The following is a 24,967-nucleotide window of genomic DNA, read 5'->3' as shown; positions in this document are numbered from 1 at the left end:
AAGAGTTCAATGAGTATTTTATTAAATCTATGGAGGAATTAAGCAATTGCATTAGTAAGCCTAATAAAAGTGCAGCTGAACTATTAGAAAGAAGCTATCGTGGAAGAGCCTATGATGACATTCTCACTTTCTCTGAGGTTACACCTAATACCGTATTAAAAATAGTAAGGAACTTCAAATCATCAGATAGTGTTGATATCTATGACACGTCATGCAACTTACTTTATAAATAAATGTATATCAGGGGGCTACTTTCCCGAGGAGCTGAAACTATCTAGGGTGGTCCCTGTCAACAAAAAGGGTGACAAAGTCAACCCTGCAAGCTTCAGACCAATATCAATAGTTCCAATCTTGGCCAAAATAATAGAATATATCATATACTATCAGTTGACAACCCACTTCGAAAAACTTGGAATATTTAATGAATCACAGTGTGGATTTAGAAAACAATTATCAACAGCTGATGCAATAGACTCTGTAATTAAATATATACTTGGAGCGTTTGAAGAGAAGAGCTATGCTCAGGCCACTTCTTGTGACCTGAGTAAAGCATTTGACTGTGTAGGACATGACACATTGCTAAAGAAACTCCATTTTTATGGCATCAGGGATAACAGCCTTAAACTATTAACATCGTATCTCCAAGACTGTAGCCAAATTGTGTGTATTGGCTCAGCAAAGTCTACTAAGAAACATACTAAGATGGGAGTTCTGCAGGGCTCTGTCTTGGGACCATTTTTATTTCTGGTTATGATTAATGACTTACCCTCCTTTATAAGTTCCAGTACAGTCCTATTTGCAGATGACACAACCTTCTTAAACTACAACAATGACCTGAATAAGCTAAAAGATTCTGTTGACAATACACTTGCCCAAGCATCATATTGATTTAAGTCAAATGGTTTTCTCCTGAATGAGAACAAAATACAAAAAATGTCATTTAGCCTAAGGGATAAAAGCCCTATTAATGATCGCACCTATGTAAAGTTCTTGGGGATATACTTAGGTGACAGATTGTCCTGGGAATAACATATAAAATATATTAGTGTGAAACTGTCTACAGTAATTTATTTATTAAGATGTCTTATGAAATATGTACCAGCAGCCTATGTTAAGACTTCTTACTTTGTATTCTTCCAAAGTATTATGTCATATGGACTTATTCTCTGGGGAAACTCGAGCCATGTCCAAAATATATTACTCTGCAGAAGAACGCAATCAGAGTCATTATATGTTCCCAACACAAATCACATTGTAAGCCCTTGTTTTCTGAAAGCAAAATAATGACTGTTATAAATTTATACATATACCAAGTGTTAATCTACAAAATAAAGAACCTACATGAAGTGAAATGTAGAAATAATATCCATGGTCACAACACAAGGAAAAACAAGTCCATATATACATCATACCATAGACTAGCAAAGACAGTCAATAGCTATGAGATTGTGGGCCACAAACTATTTAATAAGCTTCTGCAGATAGTACAAGACCTTCCAGAGTGTGAATTTAAGAAAATATTAAATATGTTACTTGTTGTCAACACCTTTTATGAATTAAAAGAGTTCTTTGACTGTGACACTGAATTGTAAATCAAAAATGCTTTATTATTCTGTTTACTAATGTAATGACTGTGCTGTACAAAAAAAAAACTTGTCTGCTGTACAAAAATTTGTCTATTGCTGTAACGGCCTATTGACAGTAAAATTATCTTATCTTAATATACTGTGACAGGCGTTCATGCAATTCTTCTTGTGACAGCGACAGTCTCAGATTAAAGAACATTGACCACAACACTGCAACATAAGAAACATTGTTTCATTGTGAACAATGTCTTTGAAATGCAAACAAATGAGTGGAACAACACATCAGCTGTCCTTTTACATAAATCACTATAAAATATGTATGTTAACTAACACACAATAAAACACCAAATTAAATTCAAAGCCACCTCCATGCACCAAAATTAATTTGGAGGATTAATTATGTCAAATTTGCACACACTGAATGAACATACAAAAATTAAATGCACCCCCTAGAAATTTTAATCTCTGTTTACATACAAACAACATAAACACCCACTACACAGATATATCATAGGTTGCTGCTCCTTACTGGTTACACAACCTCAGTTCTGTTATATTCTTCAGTCAGACCCTTTGTGTCATTCCACCTTTCCCTTAATTCTGTCAGTTACATCTATTTCGGTAAGACTGTTGTCTATACATAGACTTGCCATCACTTTATCCCCAGCAAGTGATCCTTTAAATCTCACACACTTTCTGGTTGCTCCAGCATTCAGTTCAATGAAGCTTTGGTTGAAACAGACATTTGGCCAAGAAATATGTGTTGCCTCCAGCATTCAGTTCAATGAAGCTTTGGTTAAAACAGACATTTGGCCAAGAAATATGTGTTGCCACCAAAATATTCATACACAAATTAGGTACAATGAAAAACCCATGTACATGAATTACAGTATCTATTTTTTTAACTTCAAAGCTGAAATCATTTTTGATTGGCCTATTGTAGCTCCCAGTAGCTGTTTTAATTTTCACACTGGACACAGAATATGTTACAGTGTCCTCATTCTTGTGTTGTGGTCTTCAATTCAGAGACTGGTTTGATGCAGCTCTCCATGCGACTCTTATCTTGTGCAAGCCTCTTCATCTCTGAGTAACTACTGCAACCTGCATCCTTCTGAATCTGCCTACTGCATTCATCTCTCGGTCTCTCTCTATGATTTTTACCCCCCCCCCCTCCTCCACTCCCCTCCAGCACTAAACTGGTGTACCCTTGATGTCTCAGAATGTGTCCTACCGACCAATCCTTTCTTCTAATCAGGCTGTACCACAAAGCAGTACTGCTCTGTATACATTCAGTATTCATATGTTTGCGTTTAAAGTCCTGTGTCATATATCTACATTTATGGCATGCACTACACATAAGTAGTGACTAATGCAATATGGTGGCTTAAACCATTTTAACCCTCATCCGTGGAAATGGTCTAAGACCGAAACCGGTAGATATTTGGGTGAAAAATAAAAACAGTTGATGGTTCAAATATGCATTTTATGTGTTACTTAATGGCTGTGAAACATCACCTTCCAAAAATATTCGTAGTTTTTATTTTTTCTCCCAGAACTTTAATTCCTATTCCAAATTTTTCTTTTGTTTCCTTTATTGCTTGCTCAGTATACAGACTGAATAATGTAGGGGATAGGCTACAACCCTGTCTCACTCCCTTCTCAACCACTGCTTCCCTTTCTTGCTCCTAACTCTTACAACTACCATCTGATTTCTGTACAAGTCATAAGTAGCCTTTTGCTCCCTGTATTTTACCCCTGCTACCCTCATAATTTCAAAGAGAGTATTCCAGTCAGTGTTGTCAAAAGCTTCCTTTAAGTCTACAAATGCTGTAAATGTAGGTTTTCCTTTTTTTAACCTAGCTTCTAAGAGAAGTCGTGGGGTCAGTATTGCCTTGCATGTTCCTACATTTCTCCGGAATCCAAACTGGTCTCCACCGAAGTCATATTCTACCAGTTTTTCCATTCTTCTGTAAGGAATTTGTATTAATATTTTGTAGCCATGTCTTATTAAACTTATAGTTCAATAATATTCATACCTGTCAGCACATGCTTTCTTTGGAATTTATATTCTTCTTGAAGTCTGAGGGTATTTCACCTCTCTCATACATCTTGCTCACCAGATGGAAGAGCTGTGTCATGGCTGGCTCTCTCAAGGCTATCAGTAGCTGTGATGGAATATAACCTGCTGATAATAGGCAAGGCAGTAATCAGAATTAAAGTGGGAATCATCATTGGCAGCAGCCGGGAAACTTAATTTTCTCCCCACTGTGGTCCATGAAAGTAGGAGGACATGATTTAATGATGAATACAGGACCAAAGAAGGTTATGAAAATTGTAGCTTTAGTAATAGTGATTTAAGAGAAGCTGGAGTGTTTCAAATGGAGGCTGTCCCTGGAAACAATGAGTTGTGGAGAGGCTGTAGGCAAAGGCTTATTGTGCACCAGACTTTTAATTCAGCTGCAACAGGCTCCATTTCCTAGCCGCATAAATTACTTATGGGAAAGTCTCAGCTTGTTCCTTACAAACATTAATATAGCCTCTGCTGTCTGCTGCCAAACACGGTAGTACAATCTGATTGTTTAGTGATAGTGCCACCAAACTGATACAATCTTCTTCACAAGCTTCTTGATCAAACAAATAATTTAAATGCAACTTTTGCAGCTCTGCTTCACAAAATTTGTGCAAGTTACTCTGCTCTGATTACTATCATAGCTTAGATCATTGAGGGAAGCATTCTACAGTTTCATCTGCTTCCTAAGGCCCCAATACTTGCTGAGCAGAAGTGGCTCAAATGTAGCTTAATCATAATATGCGCACACATTCTGATTCATTTATGTTTGTGCACTTCCATCTAACTGCCATTTAATGAACATTACTTTCATCTTGTCACTCATTCCTTCTACAAAGCAATCTTTGCATGAGGCTAAGGAACCACATAGTACTTATTTTCTCCATTAAAATATTTAATCTTAGGGCTTGCCATAAACTGAGTAGCTGCTGTGCTCCCTTGATCAATAGCTACATTATGCAGTGTGGCTCTAATGGATGCATTTTCTTTTGCCTTGACCTCAACTTCCTTCTGCAGTTCCCATCTCACATTATCTATGCTCTCACACACTGTTCTCATCACAAATTCAGTAGCTTTAGCCTGTTCTATGCACCCTGTCTGCACAGCATCTGTCCTACGCCCCCAGAACCTTCTCCACTGTGTTAATCTGATCTGCCAACTTCTTCCCCACCTTGTGAATGGTCTCTTTAAAAGCCTTTGATCATCCAGTTTTCAGTTATAATATTATTTCTGATCCCTAATTTTGGCTCTTGATTTTATCTGATCCTCCCATCCTTCCCATTATAAACTACATCTGTGCCTTAAAATTCCCAGCTACTACATATTCACTAATGTCTCCCTCAGATTCACTATGGCTCCCCATATCACTCCCTAACCATTCAGACCCACTCTCACTTGGTGAGTGCTTAATTCCATCAGCCATGGCTAAAAACTGCAGCAACAAGGTAAATGTAAATGCTGCTTTCACTGTCTGTGGCTGCCATGCTGCTGCGCACTTTTGAGGGTTGCTAGTGTGGTGTGATCGGTATGGTAGCATGCTGGAAAACCCCAGGACCCTCATGGCTAGGATTCTGCTTGCTGTGTGTTGTTGATAACTGCTCGGTGTGTGGCTGTTATGGTATGCAGGGTGCTATGGTAACAGACTCATGTTGTGCGTAACTGAATGAATTTGCGGTGCAACTCTGTCTTCTTCTTGCTACCTCATCAACCTTGCTTTTGGGTCTGGATGTGTGACAAACTATATACTGGACAAGAGACCCCAATTGAAAGCTGCTTAACCTTATAAATCACTGTCTCTCTCTCTCTCTCTCTCTCTCTCTCTCTCTCTGTTAGTCCAGGGGCAGACTTTTTCTTCCTTAAGTTCATTCACTTCAAATTTAATAAAAAACAGTAAAATAGTTACTGACAACTAGTCATGACTCTAATATCTACTATGTTGAATGTAGGTGCCACTACAAAATCACATACCCAACTACCAATGGTTAAGTTTAAATAAAAGAAGTGTATCGTTCCATTAATCTTTCATTAAAATGTTGACTGATGATTAAGACAAGTTATTATGATTTTGAGCCCCCAATATAGTGGATAGTTTCTCACTATACAAATTAGGTAAATTAATAAATTCAGTTTCTATCATACAACATTTCCGGATCACACCTGTATACTATTGGATTCATAATCGAATTCTCTCTTGTTTGACACCTCATGCTCCCCTGTACTGAGCACAGTCCGTGCTTCTCATATGCAGATAAGTACAATACAATCTGAAAAACTTAATAGCTGCCAGACACTGAAGTCACATCTGGCCTGTAAAAATCCTTGTGGAGTCAGGCCATCTCTGCTGTAAGTGAGCCACTGCCCACTGGCACTTGGTCTCAGCCCAGGCAGCAGTCGGCTAGTGACACGAACTCTGCCCACACTCAGTGGGTGCGCACACAACTTAAATGCTCCACTCATCTGAACAGAATCCTAATATTCAGATACGACACACACACACACACACACACACACACACACACACACACACACAAATCCCTGCAACTGGACATTTTAGTTATCTTTACACCCGGTATTCCACATCATGAATTCATTTATGTATTTTAGGATAAGTGCACATTGTAATTCACATATGCGCAAAATTTAAAAAACGTCATGTAGACATATTATGTCATACTTAAAAAATTGCAAGGCTACAGGCATTAACTGATTACCAAATCATCAAGAACCACTTAACTGAAAGATAGATACACAAAAAACAGAACCGAAAATTTACATTCCTAGCTTTCGGAACAAATGTTCCTTCATCAGGGAGGAGAGAGGGGAAAGAAAGGGAAGAAGGGAAAGTAGATTCAGTTACTCATAACCCAGGTTATGAAGCAACAGGGAAAGGAAAACAGGGAGGGCAGTTGAAATATGCTCACTATTTTTATTTACTTAAATTTGGCATATTTCGTGACAGTACCTTTTCCGTTAGATGTTTACAAGGCGATATTGGTCTTAGCTTCAGTTGTCTAGTGGAAGTATGATTCCACAATGCATCTTTGTCGGCTGCAGAAATGACCTGGTTCAATGTGTTTGCCTCATTTTTGGTGCTTCAAATACCATTTCTTCGAATGTGGTTTCTTCTTAAAGTTTATATTAAAAAAAATAGTAACATGATTTTTTTTATTTATTTATTTATTGTTCTACCGTCACTGATGCTTCATAACCTGGGTTGTGAGTAACTGAATCTACTTTCCCTTCTTCCCTTTCTTTCTCCTCTCTCCTCCCTGATGAAGGAAAATTTGTTCCGAAAGCTAGGAACGTAAATTTTCAGTTCTGTTCTTATATATATATATATATATATATATATATATATATATATATATATATATATATATATATATAAAACAAAGATGATGTGACTTACCAAATGAAAGTGCTGGCAGGTCGACAGACACACAAACAAACACAAACATACACACAAAATTCAAGCTTTCGCAACAAACTGTTGCCTCATCAGGAAAGAGGGAAGGAGAGGGAAAGACGAAAGGATGTGGGTTTTAAGGGAGAGGGTAAGGAGTCATTCCAATCCCGGGAGCAGAAAGACTTACCTTAGGGGGAAAAAAGGACGGGTATACACTCACATACACACACATATCCATCCACAAATATACAGACACAAGCAGACATATTTAAAGACAAAGAGTTTGGGCAGAGATGTCAGTCGAGGCGGAAGTGCAGAGGCAAAGATGTTGTTGAATGACAGGTGAGGTATGAGTGGCGGCAACTTGAAATTAGCGGAGATTGAGGCCTGGTGGATAACGGGAAGAGAGGATATATTGAAGAGCAAGTTCCCATCTCCGGAGTTCGGATAGGTTGGTGTTAGTGGGAAGTATACAGATAACCCGGACGGTGTAACACTGTGCCAAGATGTGCTGGCCGTGCACCAAGGCATGTTTAGCCACAGGGTGATCCTCATTACCAACAAACACTGTCTGCCTGTGTCCATTCATGCGAATGGACAGTATGTTGCTGGTCATTCCCACATAGAATGCGTCACAGTGTAGGCAGGTCAGTTGGTAGATCACGTGGGTGCTTTCACATGTGGCTCTGCCTTTGATTGTGTACACCTTCCGGGTTACAGGACTGGAGTAGGTGGTGGTGGGAGGGCGCATGGGACAGGTTTTACACCGGGGGCAGTTACAAGGGTAGGAGCCAGAGGGTAGGGAAGCTGAAATACTAAACACCTTTTTCCAAAGCTGTTTCACAGAGGAAGACCGCACTGCAGTTCCTTCTCTAAATCCTCGCACAAACGAAAAAATGGCTGACATCGAAATAAGCGTCCAAGGAATAGAAAAGCAACTGGAATCACTCAACAGAGGAAAGTCCACTGGACCTGACGGGATACCAATTCGATTCTACACAGAGTACGCGAAAGAACTTGCCCCCCTTCTAACAGCCGTGTACCGCAAGTCTCTAGAGGAACGGAGGGTTCCAAATGATTGGAAAAGAGCACAGGTAGTCCCAGTCTTCAAGAAGGGTCGTCGAGCAGATGCGCGAAACTATAGACCTATATCTCTGACGTCGATCTGTTGTAGAATTTTAGAACATGTTTTTTGCTCGAGTATCATGTCGTTTTTGGAAACCCAGAATCTACTATGTAGGAATCAACATGGATTCCGGAAACAGCGATCGTGTGAGACCCAACTCGCGTTATTTGTTCATGAGACCCAGAAAATATTAGATACAGGCTCCCAGGTAGATGCTATTTTTCTTGACTTCCGGAAGGCGTTCGATACAGTTCCGCACTGTTGCCTGATAAAGTAAGAGCCTACGGAATATCAGACCAGCTGTGTGGCTGGATTGAAGATTTTTTAGCAAACAGAACACAGCATGTTGTTATCAATGGAGAGACGTCTACAGACGTTAAGGTAACCTCTGGCGTGCCACAGGGAAGTGTTATGGGACCATTGCTTTTCACAATATATATAAATGACCTAGTAGATAGTGTCGGAAGTTCCATGCGGCTTTTCGCGGATGATGCTGTAGTATACAGAGAAGTTGAAGCATTAGAAAATTGTAGCGAAATGCAGGAAGATCTGCAGCGGATAGGCACTTGGTGCAGGGAGTGGCAACTGTCCCTTAACATAGACAAATGTAATGTATTGCGAATACATAGAAAGAAGGATCCTTTATTGTATGATTATATGATAGCGGAACAAACACTGGTAGCAGTTACTTCTGTAAAATATCTGGGAGTATGCGTGCGGAACGATTTGAAGTGGAATGATCATATAAAATTAATTGTTGGTAAGGCGGGTACCAGGTTGAGATTCATTGGGAGACTGCTTAGAAAATGTAGTCCAGCAACAAAGGAGGTGGCTTACAAAACACTCGTTCGACCTATACTTGAGTATTGCTCATCAGTGTGGGATCCGTACCAGATCGGGTTGACGGAGGAGATAGAGAAGATCCAAAGAAGAGCGGCGCGTTTCGTCACAGGGTTATTTGGTAACCGTGATAGCGTTACGGAGATGTTTAATAAACTCAAGTGGCAGACTCTGCAAGAGAGGCGCTCTGCATCGCGGTGTAGCTTGCTCGCCAGGTTTCGAGAGGGTGCGTTTCTGGATGAGGTATCGAGTATATTGCTTCCCCCTACTTATACCTCCCGAGGAGATCACGAATGTAAAATTAGAGAGATTAGAGCGCGCACGGAGGCTTTCAGATAGTCGTTCTTCCCGCGAACCATACGCGACTGGAACAGGAAAGGGAGGTAATGACAGTGGCACGTAAAGTGCCCTCCGCCACACACCGTTGGGTGGCTTGCGGAGTATGAATGTAGATGTAGATGTAGGTTTGGGGATTTCATAGGGATGAACTAAGAGGTTACGAAGGTTAGGTGGACGGCGGAAAGACACTCTTGGTGGAGTGGGGAGGATTTCATGAAGGATGGATCTCATTTCAGGGCAGGATTTGAGGAAGTCATATCCCTGCTGGAGAGCCACATTCAGAATCTGATCCAGTCCCCCTTAAAACCCACATCCTTTCGTCTTTCCCTCTCCTTCCCTCTTTCCTGACGAGGTAACAGTTTGTTGCGAAAGCTTGAATTTTGTGTGTATGTTTGTGTTTGTTTGTGTGTCTGTCGACCTGCCAGCACTTTCATTTGGTAAGTCACATCATCTTTGTTTTTAGATATATTTTTCCTACGTGGAATGTTTCCCTCTATTATAACCATATATATATATATATATATATATATATATATATATATATATATATATATATCGGCTGTACTGAGCTGAGGTAAGTACTGGCCAGCCCCTCTATCTCTTTGTTAGTGTTGGTTTCACATCTTTATATGAGATTTTCCATTAATCATTTAACTGAAAGATATTTAGATTTATAATGAAAGTCACAGTGTAATAGTACTTTACTCTCAGTAATTTTTTTACCCCTACCTGTCATTTCCGAATAGGTGCCACCGACACGCTGGGACTGGGCGACGGCACCCGCAGCCCGAAGGTGACCTGCTTGCAGTGCGGGAAGGCCCTCAGCACTAAAGCAAGCCTACGCAGGCACATAAGTGACAAGCACAGCCTATCAGATCAGGACTTTCGCTGTGTGCTCTGTTCTCGCAGCTACAGCACGCAGAACAGCCTCAACAAACACCGGTACACGTACCACCGAGAGAGCAGGGTAGCCGTCCTCCCTCCAGCTGCTGACTATGGCTCTTGTACCTGGATATCTGGTCTCAAGTTCTCCTGAAGGAAAATGTGCCTGCTGTATGTATTTGTGTATTTTTCTTAGAGGACAGCACAGTGAGATGATTGTGTTTACAGAACTCATTATGTGTCGGTATTCAAATTACAAACTGTGTTACCTACCTCATGAAAATAAATGTCCATTTTTGTTTTTAGAGCATAAACTACTCAGAAGTTTGTGTTAAGTATTTTTAGGGATGTTACAATAGTTCCAAAAATTTGTAAATTATATTAATCACAATGAGGGAAACTTTTTCACCTGAGTGTACTACCAGTTAATGTTTTCTGGTGACTACTTGTTGTACTTACGAGTCAAAAGAAATTTGTACTAGGCATTTACAGTCTGTGGATGATCCTACCTTTGTAATCAAAATAAAAACTGAAGAAGAGACATCAAAGTGAAATAAGCAATGGCTTGCAAGTATCATCCGTAGTACTAAATCTTAACTGAATTTCTTGAGGACACTGTAACTGTGATGCAAACATCTCCTATCTGAAAGCACAATAATGGATAAATGTGCTATCTCCAAAGAGCCACATCCAATGAAGAAACTGATTACATTGTAATTTTGTGTGTCTGTTTCTGTGGTTGTATTGTGTTAGTTTATATGTTACTCGAGGTAAAAAAATAAACCTAATACATTATCTGTGTTTCTTCTTTTCTTAAATTTTGTGAATTTCTTCATATCATTTGTATGCCTGTTGACAGAGGAAAAATAACATATTGTAATGGAGACAGAAGTGTGAAAATTTCACTTACAGGCATTGACACATGTCAATAAAATCTGCTTATGCATGGAGAAAAAGAATTAAACATTTAAATTCTGTTTCTGGAAATGTAGTCTTACTTTATTTGACTTAGAAAGGCATCTGTTCCAGAATATGAATAAGAAAGTGGAGATAAACAAGTGACAAAATAACTATAGATCCATCGCCCTCCTTCTCATTTTCACAAAAGTTTTTGAGAAGATAACATAGAACAGAACACCTTGCTGATAATAAACTTTTAACAACTGCTCAGTTTAGCTTCCTTAACAGCTTTTCTGGCTGCATCTGGTGTGGCTGTGTTCGGCCCTTGCAGCAGTATACGTGTAGCATCATTTCTTTTCATGTGGCAAGTAACGTACAGGGACAACACTCACCGTCAAGATGGAATGGCGATCACAGGAACTTTGCAAGAGGAAGTATGTGCACGGGCATTATGTGCACGCTTTGTGTATTACCCCAGCTGGTGTCGGGGTAGTACTTCAGCCCAGGAATAAAATGAACAATCACTTTAACAACTCAGATTTTTAATCACAATCTTGTAGTGATATCCTCAGTTTTATTATGCAGGTGAAAGTATCTGTAATGGAAAGATTCTTGTACTGAGTTGGAAGAATACATTGGAATATACCTATGAGAACTGTAACAATCTTTGATTTTAAAAAAATAACATTGTACTCAATCATTGTCTTCCAATATATAACACAGACTCAGAAGAAGTAATCCAATCTTTCTAGTATCCGCAATGTATCATAAAACTGATAAATAACAGAACAATGTTTTTAGTAGTTAATGCCTCAAAAAATTATGAATAACTAATGAGTGCTACAATTCTGGTGCTCTACTGCCATCTGAGGTGGTGGGTTGTTGTCAGGATGATGACCAGTAGTTGCTCAAGGAAACACCATTATTACGAAGAACAAACTACAGCACTTCTGGGGATGCTCTGTCATAGCAACACCCCCTAGGCAGGTGCCGATGACAGTGGCTGTGGTGGTGTCGATGCGATAGGTGGCCTGCGCCTCACTCGAGGCCAGTGGCTGGGCACGAATGTGGGCATGCAGAGTCCACAACAGCAGCAAGTGTACTGCCTGGGCACGGCTCTACAGCTCGAGGCAGGGTGCGCCGGAAAGTGCCAGAGCTGCCGTGATCCGCACAGAGGAAGACGGCCTTCAGCACCGGTGTCTGCCCTCGCGAGTGGTAGTGTACGGCATCAGCGTGCACACCCGATCACAGATGGTTATGCGGCTGCACTGCTCTGGTGTCGAGCAGTTGCACTCCGGAGAATAAGACTGCTCGCAGCCAGAGTGAGCCTGGTGGTGGCCCCGAAGGTGGAATTAGCACCAGCAGCAGGCTGGTCATTGGCGAAAGCCGAGTTTCTGAGTGGATGCTTGCAGAACTGTGTCTACATCTACAGCTAGTGGATTTGTGATTGTTTGATTTGGTGTGTTAATTTTAAGGGGTGGCCACCCTGTACCCCCCGGGACAGTAGGTGCACCCCACCTGTCTGCGTCTAGTGTAATCCGTAGAATAGTGCGGACACGTTACAAATGTCTGCGAGTTATGTAACTGAGGTGGAATGTGGGGACCAGCCTGGTATGTGGAAAACTGCCTAAAAACCACATCCAGGCTGGCCAGTACACCAGCCCTCAAGGTTAGTCCACAAGGCGGATTCGATCTAGGGCCAGTGTGCCTACCCGAGTCCAGGAAGCAGTGTGTTAGCATGCTCAGAAACTCTGGCAGGTTACATCTACATCTATAATCTGCATAGGGTACGTCCCATCATACCAGTTATTTGGGTTTATTACCATTCCATTCATGAATGGAGCGAGGGAAAAATGGTTGGTTGAATATCTCTGTGCATGCAAGAATTATTCTAATCTTATCTTCACGATCCCTATCTCAACGATACATAGGGGGCTGTGGTATATGTTACGTTCATCCGCAGCTCGTGGTCTTGCGGTAGCGTTCTCGATTCCCACGCACGGGGTCCCTCGTTTGATTCCCGGCGGGGTCAGGGATTTTCCTTGCTTTGAGATGACTGGGTGTTGTGTTGTCTTCATCATCATCATTCATCCCCATTACAGTCAGAGGAAGGCAATGGCAAACCACCTCTGACAGGACATTGCCTAGGCGGCGGTGCGGGTCTCCCACATTGTTCCCTACACTCCTCGGAGTATGGGACCTCATCATCATCATCGTGTCATATATTCCTAGAGTCATCATTTTAAGTTGGTTCTTGAGACTTTGTTAACAGACTTTCTCAGGATGGCTTACATCTATCTTTAAGAGTCTGCCAGTTCAGTTTCTTCAGTATCTCTGTAACATTCCCCATGGACCAAACAAACCTGTGACAACTTGTGCTGCCCTCCCCTGTATGTGTTCAATATCACCTGTCGGTCTTATTTGTTACGGGTTCCACACACTTGAGTGATATTCTAGAACCAGTTGCACGAGTGATTTGTAAGCTATCTCCTTTGTAGATTGATTACGCTTCCCCAGTATTCTACCAATAAACAGAAGTCTATCACCTGCTTTACCCACAACTGAACCTTTGTGATCATTCTACTTCATATCCCTACAAAGTTTTACACCTGGGTATCTGTATGAGCTGGCTGATTAAAACAGTGACTCATTGATTTTGTAGTCATAGGGTACTACATTTTTTTTGTTTTTTGTTTTGTGTAGTACACACTTTTGTACTTTTCAAGATCTGACTGAATATTTATGCAACTTCTTCCAGATAGTACTTCATTATGGATAACTACATCATCTACAAAAATTCTGAGGATACTATTAATATTGTCTGCAAGGTAATTAATATACAGCATGAACAACAACTTCCCTGGAGCATGACTTAAGTTACTTCTACATCTGACAATGACTCTCCATCCAAGATAACATGCTGCATCCTCATTACCAAAAAGTCATCATTCCAGTCCTAAATTTCACTTGATATTCCATATGATCCTACTCTTGACAAAAAGTGTAGGTGTGGTACTGAGTCAAATTCTTTTTGGAAATCAGGAAATACAGCATCTATCTGATTGCCTTGATCCAAAGCTTTCAATATGCCATGTGATAAAACTGCGAGTTGGGTTTCATATGATTGATGTTTTCAGTGTCCGTGCTGGTTGGCAAAGAGGATGTCATTCTGTTCAACGTACCTCATTATGTTTGAACTCAGAATATGTCCTAAGATTCTAGAACAAATTGATGTCAAGATATTGGACAGTAATTTTGTGAATACCTGTACTACCCTTCTTTTATATGGATATGACCAGTACTTTTTTCCAAGAACTTGGCACAGTTTTTTGTTTGGGGGCTCTACAACAGATTGTAGCCAAAAGAGGGACTAACTTAGCCACAAATTCAGTACAGAATCTGACAGGGATTCCATCAGGGCCTGGAGCTTTGTTCGATTTTAATGATTTCAGCTCTTTCTGAACACCACTGTCACTAATACTTACGTCATTCATCTTTTCAGTGGTAAGAGGACTAAATTGGGGCAATTCTCCTGGGTTTCCCTTTGAAAGGGACATTTGAAAATGGAGTTAAGCAATTCAGCTTTTGCCTTTCTCCACTCAGTTTCAGTTCCTGTCTCATTCTCTAGGTACTGGACACTTAACTTTGTTGCCACTAACAGCCTTTATGTATGACTAGAATTTCTTTAGGTTTTATGAAATAGCATTTTACAATATTCTGCTATGGTAGTCACTGAAGGCTTCACACATTGCTCTCCTGACAGGCAAACGCATTTCATTCAGCATCTCTCTGTCTATAGCCCTGCACTTATTATGCAGTAATCTCCATTTCTTTATAAGTTTCTTTCCAGTGACTGTATACCTTGGAATGTCTGTCCCATTACGAACTGTTCTACTGGGCACATATCCATCTACTGCACGGTCAATTATTCTTTTAAACTGGAGCCATAGTTTCTCTACAAGCTCCTGCCCTGTGCTGAAAGTTTTAAGGTCTGCATTCAGATATGACCTACTGATTTTTTTGTCTAGTTGGCTGAACATATACATCTTTCTGCTTGTTTTAGTTGTCCTTAGTATTTCAATAACCATTGTTGCCACACGGCTTGGTCACTGATACCAGTTTCAATGTGGACATCCTCAGTGACGTCCTGTCTATTCGCTGCCATTGGATCCAATGTATTTTCATCATGAGTGGGGTTCCTAACTATTCTCTCCTGGTTAGTTCTCAAAGAAGACATTTAGTAGTGTTTCACAGGCTGTCTTGTCACCCCATCGCCTGGCTTAGACCTTCTCTTGTAGATGGTGCTGCCAGACTGAAGTCAATTTGGCTAGAAAAGATGGCTGTTGACAATGGTTCAGTACCTACATGCTTTGCTGAAGCACTGCTTCCAACTACATGCACCAAACAGGCCTTTAGTTTGGAGGTGTAATAACCAGCCTGCAGTACTGCTGTCACTCTGTCTCTCTACTGTATCAACATTACTGAGTTGCTGAACCTGTCTCGACCCGCTATGCAGAAATTGACCAGTGGCATTGCTGCATTTCATGTAAAGGTGTTTTTATCAGCTCTGCAGTTGTTGAGTTCCAGGCCTTTTGCAACAGCAGTACCAGAATCGCTATTTTACTCAGTAGTGCCAAAAAATAGTGGCAGTGCTACACACCTCCAGTCTCCAGATCTTAGCTCAGTGTAATTCTGCAAAGAATCAACATACATTCCCACATTGATACTTGTATACTGTTACGGTTATATTTTCTAACATCACCAAGCCATTTGAACATCTACCAGAGAGGTATACATGCTGGCCACAACTGCCGGAGGTTCTATGGAGCCCACATTGATGAGCCATCTTTACAATTATGTTCTTCCCTGTCAAGCCACCAGCAAGAAAACATTATCTGCTATCACAACAGCAGTGCTTGAGTTTAGTGCCATGTGCCTAAGCCTGGCAAGAAACTGGACTTATTGATTGCTACTGTGTGTTGTTACTAATGTAACTGTGTTCTTTTAAATCTGAAGAAATGTTTTGTAATTCATTACTGACTAATAGCCATAGCTTCCACATTAGTTCACATTTCTGATTGGATGGTGGTTCTTGGGGTTTTCACATAGGGGATCTGTGATAATTGGTTAGCTACCTTTATTGCTAATGTTTTAACTGTTCTGTGGTTTGTGTGGCCACATTTAAACTAAACAATGTTCCCCCAATCTTCTGGTGGTTACTGTTTGGGATTAATTTTTTGAGAGGACTAATCTGGATTTGAAATTGCGTGATTGTTTTTAAAAAATGTTATTGTCTTTTTTTTTAATGTAGATGGAATCATAGACCTGAGATCTCTAGGATATTTCTTTTAATTGTGACGTTGGCAACTGGGCACTGTGGGAGTTAAAATCTATAAACTTGACGCTGTGCTGTATTTCCCTTTTTCATTGGGCTCATTGTATTATGACTTAAACTACAGATGTGAACTGGGGTACTGCCTCTTGACTCTGATTTGTCAGTGAAGATTTTTGAGTCGTTGATAATGATGAAACCTAAATGTTACAGCACACCTTAGTTGAGCACCACTACTCCTAACTGCCACCAAATATTGGTAGCAGAGTTTGGTTACAGTTGTGAGTAGTGTGTGCAACTGAAAATTAGTAGAGGCATCAACCCTCAAAATTTTGAAATATTCAGAATTTTAGTAAGGCGATTGTCTTCTGTCTTTGCCTGGTCTAGCGGACACTACTTGTGAACAGTTGTATTTCAGAATGTCTGCAAGGGAGGTGCCCAATATCACAGCGATGCAGAAGGATGAAATTGTTTATGAATTGTCCATTAGCAGTGTGCAACCTTTCCAGGAGTGTGGCCGAGTTGGCACGCCATCTGAGGGGAGCAGCCTCTTGCAGCATGGCCTCACTGAACTTGGACCGCACTGAGGTGAGTGATGCTGTCACTAGCATTCAGTGTGCACTAGGAGAGGTATATTGTTAAGGTTTTTTTTTAAACTACTGAGCCACTGTGCTCACAAAATGCAGGAGTGATACATTACATTAACAAGGTTTGAGATTTGGGTAGTGTGTACACAATGAGTATGTGCTGTAAACAGCTACAAGAGCAAGCTGACTAACTGCTCATGAGAACGCAGAGGTTGATCAGTTGTATAGGACTCAGCCTTATCTATGAAACCAGTACCTAGTGAGCAAACTAGCCAAGAATTGTGTGTGGATCTATCTAAGCTTTTTATCAAATTGCCTAACCCATAGTAGAATTGCTGAGGGAAAGGAGAGAATTGTCTGTGATATGCAGTGAGGAGGTTGAACACTCATTTCATTTCTTTCTTGGATTTACAGAATCCTGGTGAATCGTTCAGTCTGAGGGATGAGTATTTTACCAACTTTTGTGTCTGATGCTCACTGGGCGTTTAGAACAATCTTCGAAGGAGGTGATACAGAATAAGTCGTCTGTTCCGGACTTAGTGGTCAGTGTGTAGGGACCCTTTGTCCACACAGGCACACCATCAGTTGTTAGAAAAGAGTTAGTTTGGTGTACTAGTACAGTACACAGTGAGCTACTGGAGAAGTATATAAAAAATGTGGAGGACACTGTTAGAAGAATGTGTTCAGATTTTCAGGAGAATGAGATTATTTGTAATATTTTGAAAAGAATGTATCTCAGTGTCTGGTTCAGAATCACTTTTAGTGAGAATCCTAGGAACTTTCAGCAGTTAGAAAGATTGATTCGTGAGGTGGAGGCTGTATGCCACACTGATGGTACTCAGGTGGAGAGAGTGAACTATGGAGTCAGCAGCTGTATGGGAACAGGCTGTCAGATAATAGGTTAGTCTTATCAAAAATCAAGCATTATAAATGCCAGGTTAAGGGTCACCTGGCAGGTGTCTGCCCATAGCCGAGGAAATGGTCTTGTGTATTAGAGGAGTACAGAGCATTTCAGCTCAAATCTCATTCTGTAAATGGATCTTGGCAGCACCCAGTTCAGAGGTCCCATACGTCAATGAAGAACCTGTGTGTGTGCTTTTGAACTGCAAAAGTTCTCTGAGCCTGATCAGTGTCTGGAGCAGCACACGGTGTGCAAATTTTCTGTTCTTGCTGGCAGGACAGAGTGCTGTAGGGTAGCAAATTCTGAGGAAATGCAATTGTCTTGGGATGTTCCCATTAAGCTTCAGATTCAAAATTTTACCAGTGTGATTCAAGCCAAGGTGGCTTGCGCTTTGTCAGTTTCCACTATTTTGGGATTTCATCTGACATGTGGGCCTAATTCTGTTATTGCGAAGAAGAAAGTTTTCCTCTGGCTTTGTTAGGGTGCACATCTATGATTTTTGTAAGCACTTTTTGTGAAGAGGGGCTGGGAATTAAATGAGAGTAGCCACAACAGGTGTTGCTGAAGGAGACAGTTATAGTTTTAGTCATTTATCTCCTGAAAATTGTCACCAGCTCTCCCAGCTGTGTGCCAAATTGAGTGATGTCTTGTCTGATTACCTGTGTGAATTGAAAGGGGGAGAATAGCAAGTAGAGCTTACAGACAATGCCTCTACAAGGCACCCATATTGGTTGTCTCCACTTTGGATTAAGCAGCTTAAGACTGCTATAGATGAGATTTGAGAAAGGAAGTTATTCTATCCCCATATATTTGGGTAAAGGCAAGGTGCATCCTGCTGTGGATTATTGAGCTTTAAACAAAAAGGCCATTCTTCAGCCAATACCGTTACTGCTGTGCATTCGTTTTGACACGGCAGACTATGTTTATGTGGAGATCTGGTTCTTAGCCGATAGTGGCTTTTGAGCTGCGCTTGCTCCACAGTGCAGTCTCCAGGCACACATGGGCTCAGGCCCAGGCTAAGCACCACACATATATCTGGTGGTGGCTGATGAGGAAATGTCAAAATTCAGATGAGTGGGTGTGATTCGGTATCAAGCACTGAAACTGTAGCTCTCTATAATGTGCATTGATTGAGATACTCACAGGTTATGTAATGCAATTAATGAAGTGGTGAGATGCATTTTAATTAAAAATCAATATAAAATCTGATACAAGATTAATGCACATCAAGCAAGGCAGAATGCCTCAGCAAACATTGATACACACAATACTAACATTTAATTCTTATGATTTCTGTCTTTTGGTATGTGCCTTTATCAGTTGTTTATAAATTTGCATAGTTTCGCCCACAATTCAAAAATTACTATAGATATCTTAATTCTGAATAGTGCAATGGAAAGAGGAGTAAAATTCTGGTAAGAAAGTGGTACCATATTAATAATTGTTGTAATATTTGATGGCACAAAAAGTAAGAACTGTTTTTAAGCACTGCAACCATGTCTAATTGTTTAACTTTAAATTTAGGGTGAATTACTGCATGTAAAATTAAATATAAAATATCTCTGAAGATTAGAATTTCAGCAAGCATCTATGTGATTCAAACAAAAACTGTAATAAACTATGAGCCATGTTCATAAATCCGAATAAATTCTTAAGCATTAAATAGGTTAGGATCCAAAATTTCTAGTAAAATGTTCACTGATACATGTAAAATTCTGCAACGTAGGGGAAACTTATAAGAAATGATAGGGATGAGAAACAGTATTCAGTAACGAAAACAACAAAACCAAAATGGTACCAAAGAATCAGTATGTTTGAGATCATAAATAAAAAAGAATGTCCTTACATAACGCACTTGAATATAAATGGTCTAAGTGCTGACTTTTCAAACAAAAGCCATAAAGTGGACAAATGACAAATTATTCTATCTGAATGTAGAAATATCAAAATTATTTGCCTCAGTGAACATTGGCTTACATCTGACAACATTCTTAATAAAATTGAAAACTTCGAAGTAGTCAACAGCTTTTGTAGATGAGAGAAACCACGTTGAGGCTCTTGCATACTTACTGATTCTGATATAAATTATTTTAATAATTTGAATTAAGATTTATATTTGAAAGCTGCTGTATCAAGTTGAGGGACCTAAATGTCATTGCAGTTTCTATTTATAGAGTACCAGAGAAAGATAAATTGAAGCTTTCCTGGAGACTTTCATTGACTGCTTGAAAAACTCAGTAAAGAAAAAAGGAAACAGATAGTAATAGCTGCTGACTTCAATATTAATAGCATAGTTGAAAGCAGTGATATGTCCAAATTCATTGAATTAATAAAAAATGTTGGCTTCGAAATAAACTTCATGCAACCTACTAGAGTAAATGCACAGTCAGCTACCTGTATTGATAATACTCTAACAAATTATGTATTTAAAGATGTTTACAAATTTTGCATGGCTTTAGGAATCTCTGACCATTTTGCATTATTCATTGAACTACCAAAAATTAAGAAAGCAATTTCATTTAATAAAGGCCATGTGAAAAGGAACTTCAATGAAAAAAATCTCAATTACATTTATAAATACACACATAAAAAAAGTTTTGTACCACCCCAGTTCCCAGAAGTTCTGAAGACAGATGTTGACTGTGGATATTGTATCACAGACAATGTCCCTTTGACTGTTCAGAGATGTCACTAAACCTGCCCAAAGATGTAAACAACCAGGCATGAGCAGCGCCTATTAGACAGAGGGGATTCGACAGCCGAGCAGTTCCAGTCATTCATTCAGGAAGGAGGTACACTGCTTGTGGTGTCTGTAGTTCAACCTTGCCTAGACGGTCAATACCACAGCTTGATCGCATCCGCATTGTTACTTTGTGCCAGGAAGGGCTCTCAACAAGGGAAGTGCCCAGGTGCTTCAGAGTGAGCCATAACGGTTTTGTTTGGATGTGGAGGAGATACAGAGAGGCAGGAACTGTCCATGACATGCCTCACGCAGGCCACCCAAGTGCCACTAATGCAGTGGATGACCACTGCTTATGGATTAAGGCTCGGAGGAACCCCGACAGCAATGCCACCATGTTGAATAATGCTTTTCAGGCAGCCATAGGACATCATGTTGTGACTCAAACTGTGGGCAATAGGCTGAATGATCCGCAATGTCACTCCTGATGTCCATGGCAAGGTCCATCTTTGCAACCACAACACCATGGAGCGTGGAATAGATGGGTCCAACAACATGCTGAATGGACCGCTCAGGATTGCCATCATGTTCTCTTCACCGATGAGAGTCGCATATGCCTTCAACCAGACAATCGTTGGAGACGTGTTTGGAGGCAATCCAGTCAGACTGAATGCCTTAGACACATTATCCAGTGAGTGCAGCAAGATGGAGGTTCCCTGCTGTTTTGGGGTGGCATTATGTGGGGTCGACATACACCGCTGGTGGTCATGGAAGGCACCGTAATGGCTGTACCATACATGAATGCCATCCTCCGACTGATAGTGCAACCATATCGGCAACATATTGGCGAGGCATTCATCTTCATGGATGACAATTTGCGCCCCCATCAAGCACATCTTGTGAATGACTTCCTTCAGGATAACGACATCGCTCGTCTAGATTGGCCAGCATGTTCTCCAGACATGAACCCTATTGAACATGCCTGGGATAGATTGAAAAGGGCTGTTTATGGACGATGTGACCCACCAACCACTCTGAGGGATCAATGCTGAATCGCCGTTGAGGAGTGGTACAATCTGGACCAACAGTGCTTTGATGAACTTGTGGATAGTATGCCACAACTAATACAGGCATACATCGATACAAGAGGATGTGCTACTCTAGGTATTTGAGGTACTAGTGTGTACAGCAATCTGGACCACCACCTCTGAAGGTCTCGCTGTATGGTGGTAGAACATACAATGTGTGGTTTTCATGAGTAATAAAAAGGACGGAAATGATGTTTATATTGATCTCTATTCCAATTTTATGTACAGATTCCTGAACTCTCGCCGGCCGAGGTGGCCGAGCGGTTCTAGGTGCTACAGTCTGGAACCACATGACTGCTACGGTCACAGGTTCGAATCCTGCCCCGGGCATGGATGTGTGTGATGTCCTTAGGTTAGTTAGGTTTAAGTAGTTCTAAGTTCTAGGGGACTGATGACCTCAGAAGTTAAGTCCCATAGTGCTCAGAGCCATTTGAACCATCTGAACCTGAACTCTCAGAGAGTTAAGAGAGGTTGAACGGTCTTAAAACAGCTGTATTTCAAGTAATAGTAACTTTAACAATTTTTAAGTACCTTTCTTGAAATATTTAATAAAACTTTTCCATTTAGAACTACATGCAAGAAAACAACCAATAAACTTAAATGGATAACCCAGGGTTAAAAAAATTTCTAGTGCCAGGAAGATGAAACTCAACAATGCACTGAAATATAATAAAAACAGACATTTTACTAAGTATGTTCGTCATTATAAAGCTATATTTTAAAAAGTTGTGAAGGCAGCCAAACAAATGGCAAACAAGAAGTTCATCATACAACATAAAAGTAAAACAAAGCAGTGTGGTCTGTTGTCAATTCAGAGTTAGGTGTCAGAGTTAGCAGTAATGAAATATCTGGGATTAAAGGAAATAATAGCTTTATTGTAAACCCAGCTCAAATATCAGAGTCTTTAAATGAATTCTTCATAATTGTGGCAAAATCAGATGTTGATGTAGCAGAGTATCAAAGTAAAGTAAGTCCCTTTGGACTCCACCAAGAAGCTGAGTGTCTCACGAATTTTAAAAAAGTCACAATAAAGGATATGGAAAATGTTATACTATCATTAAAAAATAAAAACTCTGCTGGATGGGATGGGATACCCACTAAAGTCATCAAAATAGTGTGTGGCATAATAGCATCTCCCATGATTAAAATATTCAATCAGTCTTTTGAACAGGGATGCTTTCCCGATGTTTTGAAGTATGCCAAAATCAGACCTCTGTTCAAGAAAGGGTCACAGGAAGACATGGGAAACTATCAGCCTATTTCTGTTCTTCTAGTCCTTTCAAAAGAGTTACAGAAGGTAGCTGCAAACCAGATCAAAAGCTTTATTGTAAAAAACGATATTATTGTAAGTAACCAATTCAGATTTTGTGACATTCTCCTGCTTTCCTGCTTTATTTCCTCATAGATTGCCCTCGGTGTTGACATACTGCGTTGCTATACTGGCTGAAAAATGGGGGGCGGGGGTAGAAGTTGAACACACTATTTTAAATGATGTAGCTGACAGGTGCACATTTGCACTTCATAGTTCTGTACTTTCACTGTTCACAACTCCCCCAGTAATAAACAGTTTTATGGCCAGTGCACTATTCTTTAAACTTTCAATAAACCTCATTAATAGTTTGCAGGCACACATACACATTCTGCTACAATAGTTTACTATCGAATATCTACGAGCAGCGAAAACCTAACCACACAGTTCTTGAAGAATAACAAGGTACGTATGGAACAGACACTGTCATTGTTTTACCACATGGCCTAATTGTGTTACACTTGTTTCATGGATGCATTGTTCTTGATCTAACCAGTACAGGTTCCTCATCTGAAACTCGGCCATAGATTGAATGACTTGGGACCAAAAATCGGGTCCTTATATATTCTCATAATACCGGGTACTGAAACTACACATTGTTTGATGTTTAATTTACAGACATTACAATTAAAACTTAACTCATTAAATTAAATTAATACATTGAAAAATTCATTCTTTTTAACAGTTTATTCTACTACAAGGGTTAGGCCAAATTATTTGTTTAAATGGTGAAATTAAGATATATTGTTATGCAAACAATACTTTTGACAAAACTGTTAATTACTTGGGAATTAATTAAGGGCTGGCTTTGCTAACATTTTTTTCAAATAGAGCCAAATAGATCCTTTAAGAATCCTATTAGTTGTTCCTCCAAAAGTTTATAATTAACACAGAATTTATATTCGTTTATATGAAACAATGACAGATTTCACCCTATAACAAAAGATACTAACTAGGAACAGTCCAAATAAATTATAAAATCAATTACATACGTAAAATGAGCACAAAATCAGATCTGGTTTTATATTCTTTAAAACTGAGGGCCAACCTTTCTCTTTTATGAAAATGCAGATTATACTTATGTATGTTAATGGTAATCAGTTCAAAAATGAATTTTAAGAAGGCAGATGGCAAAACAAGAGGGGAAGTAAAAAATATCCCAGCTTGCTTCGTCACAATTTCAGCCAGGAAAAAACACTCTGGATTCAGTGAATAACTTTATTGAAAAGATAGGCAAATCATTGGATCAGAGGAGTAAAGTTGCAGGTATTTTCCACAATCTCACAAATGCATTTGACTCCCTGAACAGTGACTTGCTTATCTACTAATTAGACAAATATGGGATTAAGTTCAATGTTCTTAATTGGCTAACATTGTTCTTACACAACAGAAAACAAAGGGTAATTATCACCTGAGATGCTGTGAACTATTATTCTAAATGGAGTACAGTATCAAAAGGTGTGCCTCAAGGCTCCATTTTTGGGCCAGTCCTGTTCCTATTCTATGTAAATGACTAACCCATAAATATAAATTCCCCATCAGTTCTGTTTGCATATGATACTTCTGTTTTAAGTGAAGATGATGATGCAGAAAAAATTCCAAGCTGGAGCATACTGGATACATTAGAAAACTGGTTCTAGTTATATGAGTTGAAACAACATTGCAAAAACCCACATGGTACACTTCAAAACCAAACATTCGAAATGTGGGAAACTTAAAACGCAACAAAACGATTAACCTTTGAAAGAAGTTGACACAGTCAAATTCCTGGGACCAAAGAACTTAATCTGGAATACACATATTGACTTCCTATCAAACAATCTAAGCAGTTTTGCATTTGCAGTGCAAATACTAGCAAATTCCACTGACTTGAGTAAACAAAAATTTGTTTATGATAGTTATTTTGAATCTGCCATTAGGTAT

General features: G+C 39.8%; 1 protein-coding gene across 1 annotated transcript in view; it reads left to right on the top strand.

Moving 5' to 3' along the window:
- The window catches only part of LOC126253415 (broad-complex core protein-like), a 227,998-nt gene extending 216,956 nt beyond the window's left edge, over positions 1–11,042 (top strand). The window contains exon 6 of the mRNA XM_049954730.1: positions 10,112–11,042. Within this exon, the coding sequence (XP_049810687.1) occupies positions 10,112–10,401 (290 nt within the window). The 3' untranslated portion in view covers positions 10,402–11,042. The remainder of the gene's footprint in view (positions 1–10,111) is intronic.
- Positions 11,043–24,967: the final 13,925 nt, after the last annotated feature.

This window comes from Schistocerca nitens, chromosome 4 (assembly GCF_023898315.1).
Source record: "Schistocerca nitens isolate TAMUIC-IGC-003100 chromosome 4, iqSchNite1.1, whole genome shotgun sequence".
Taxonomy (NCBI): domain Eukaryota; kingdom Metazoa; phylum Arthropoda; class Insecta; order Orthoptera; family Acrididae; genus Schistocerca; species Schistocerca nitens.
Note: the sequence above shows the minus strand (reverse complement) of the source record. Positions and strands in the feature narration are given on the sequence as shown.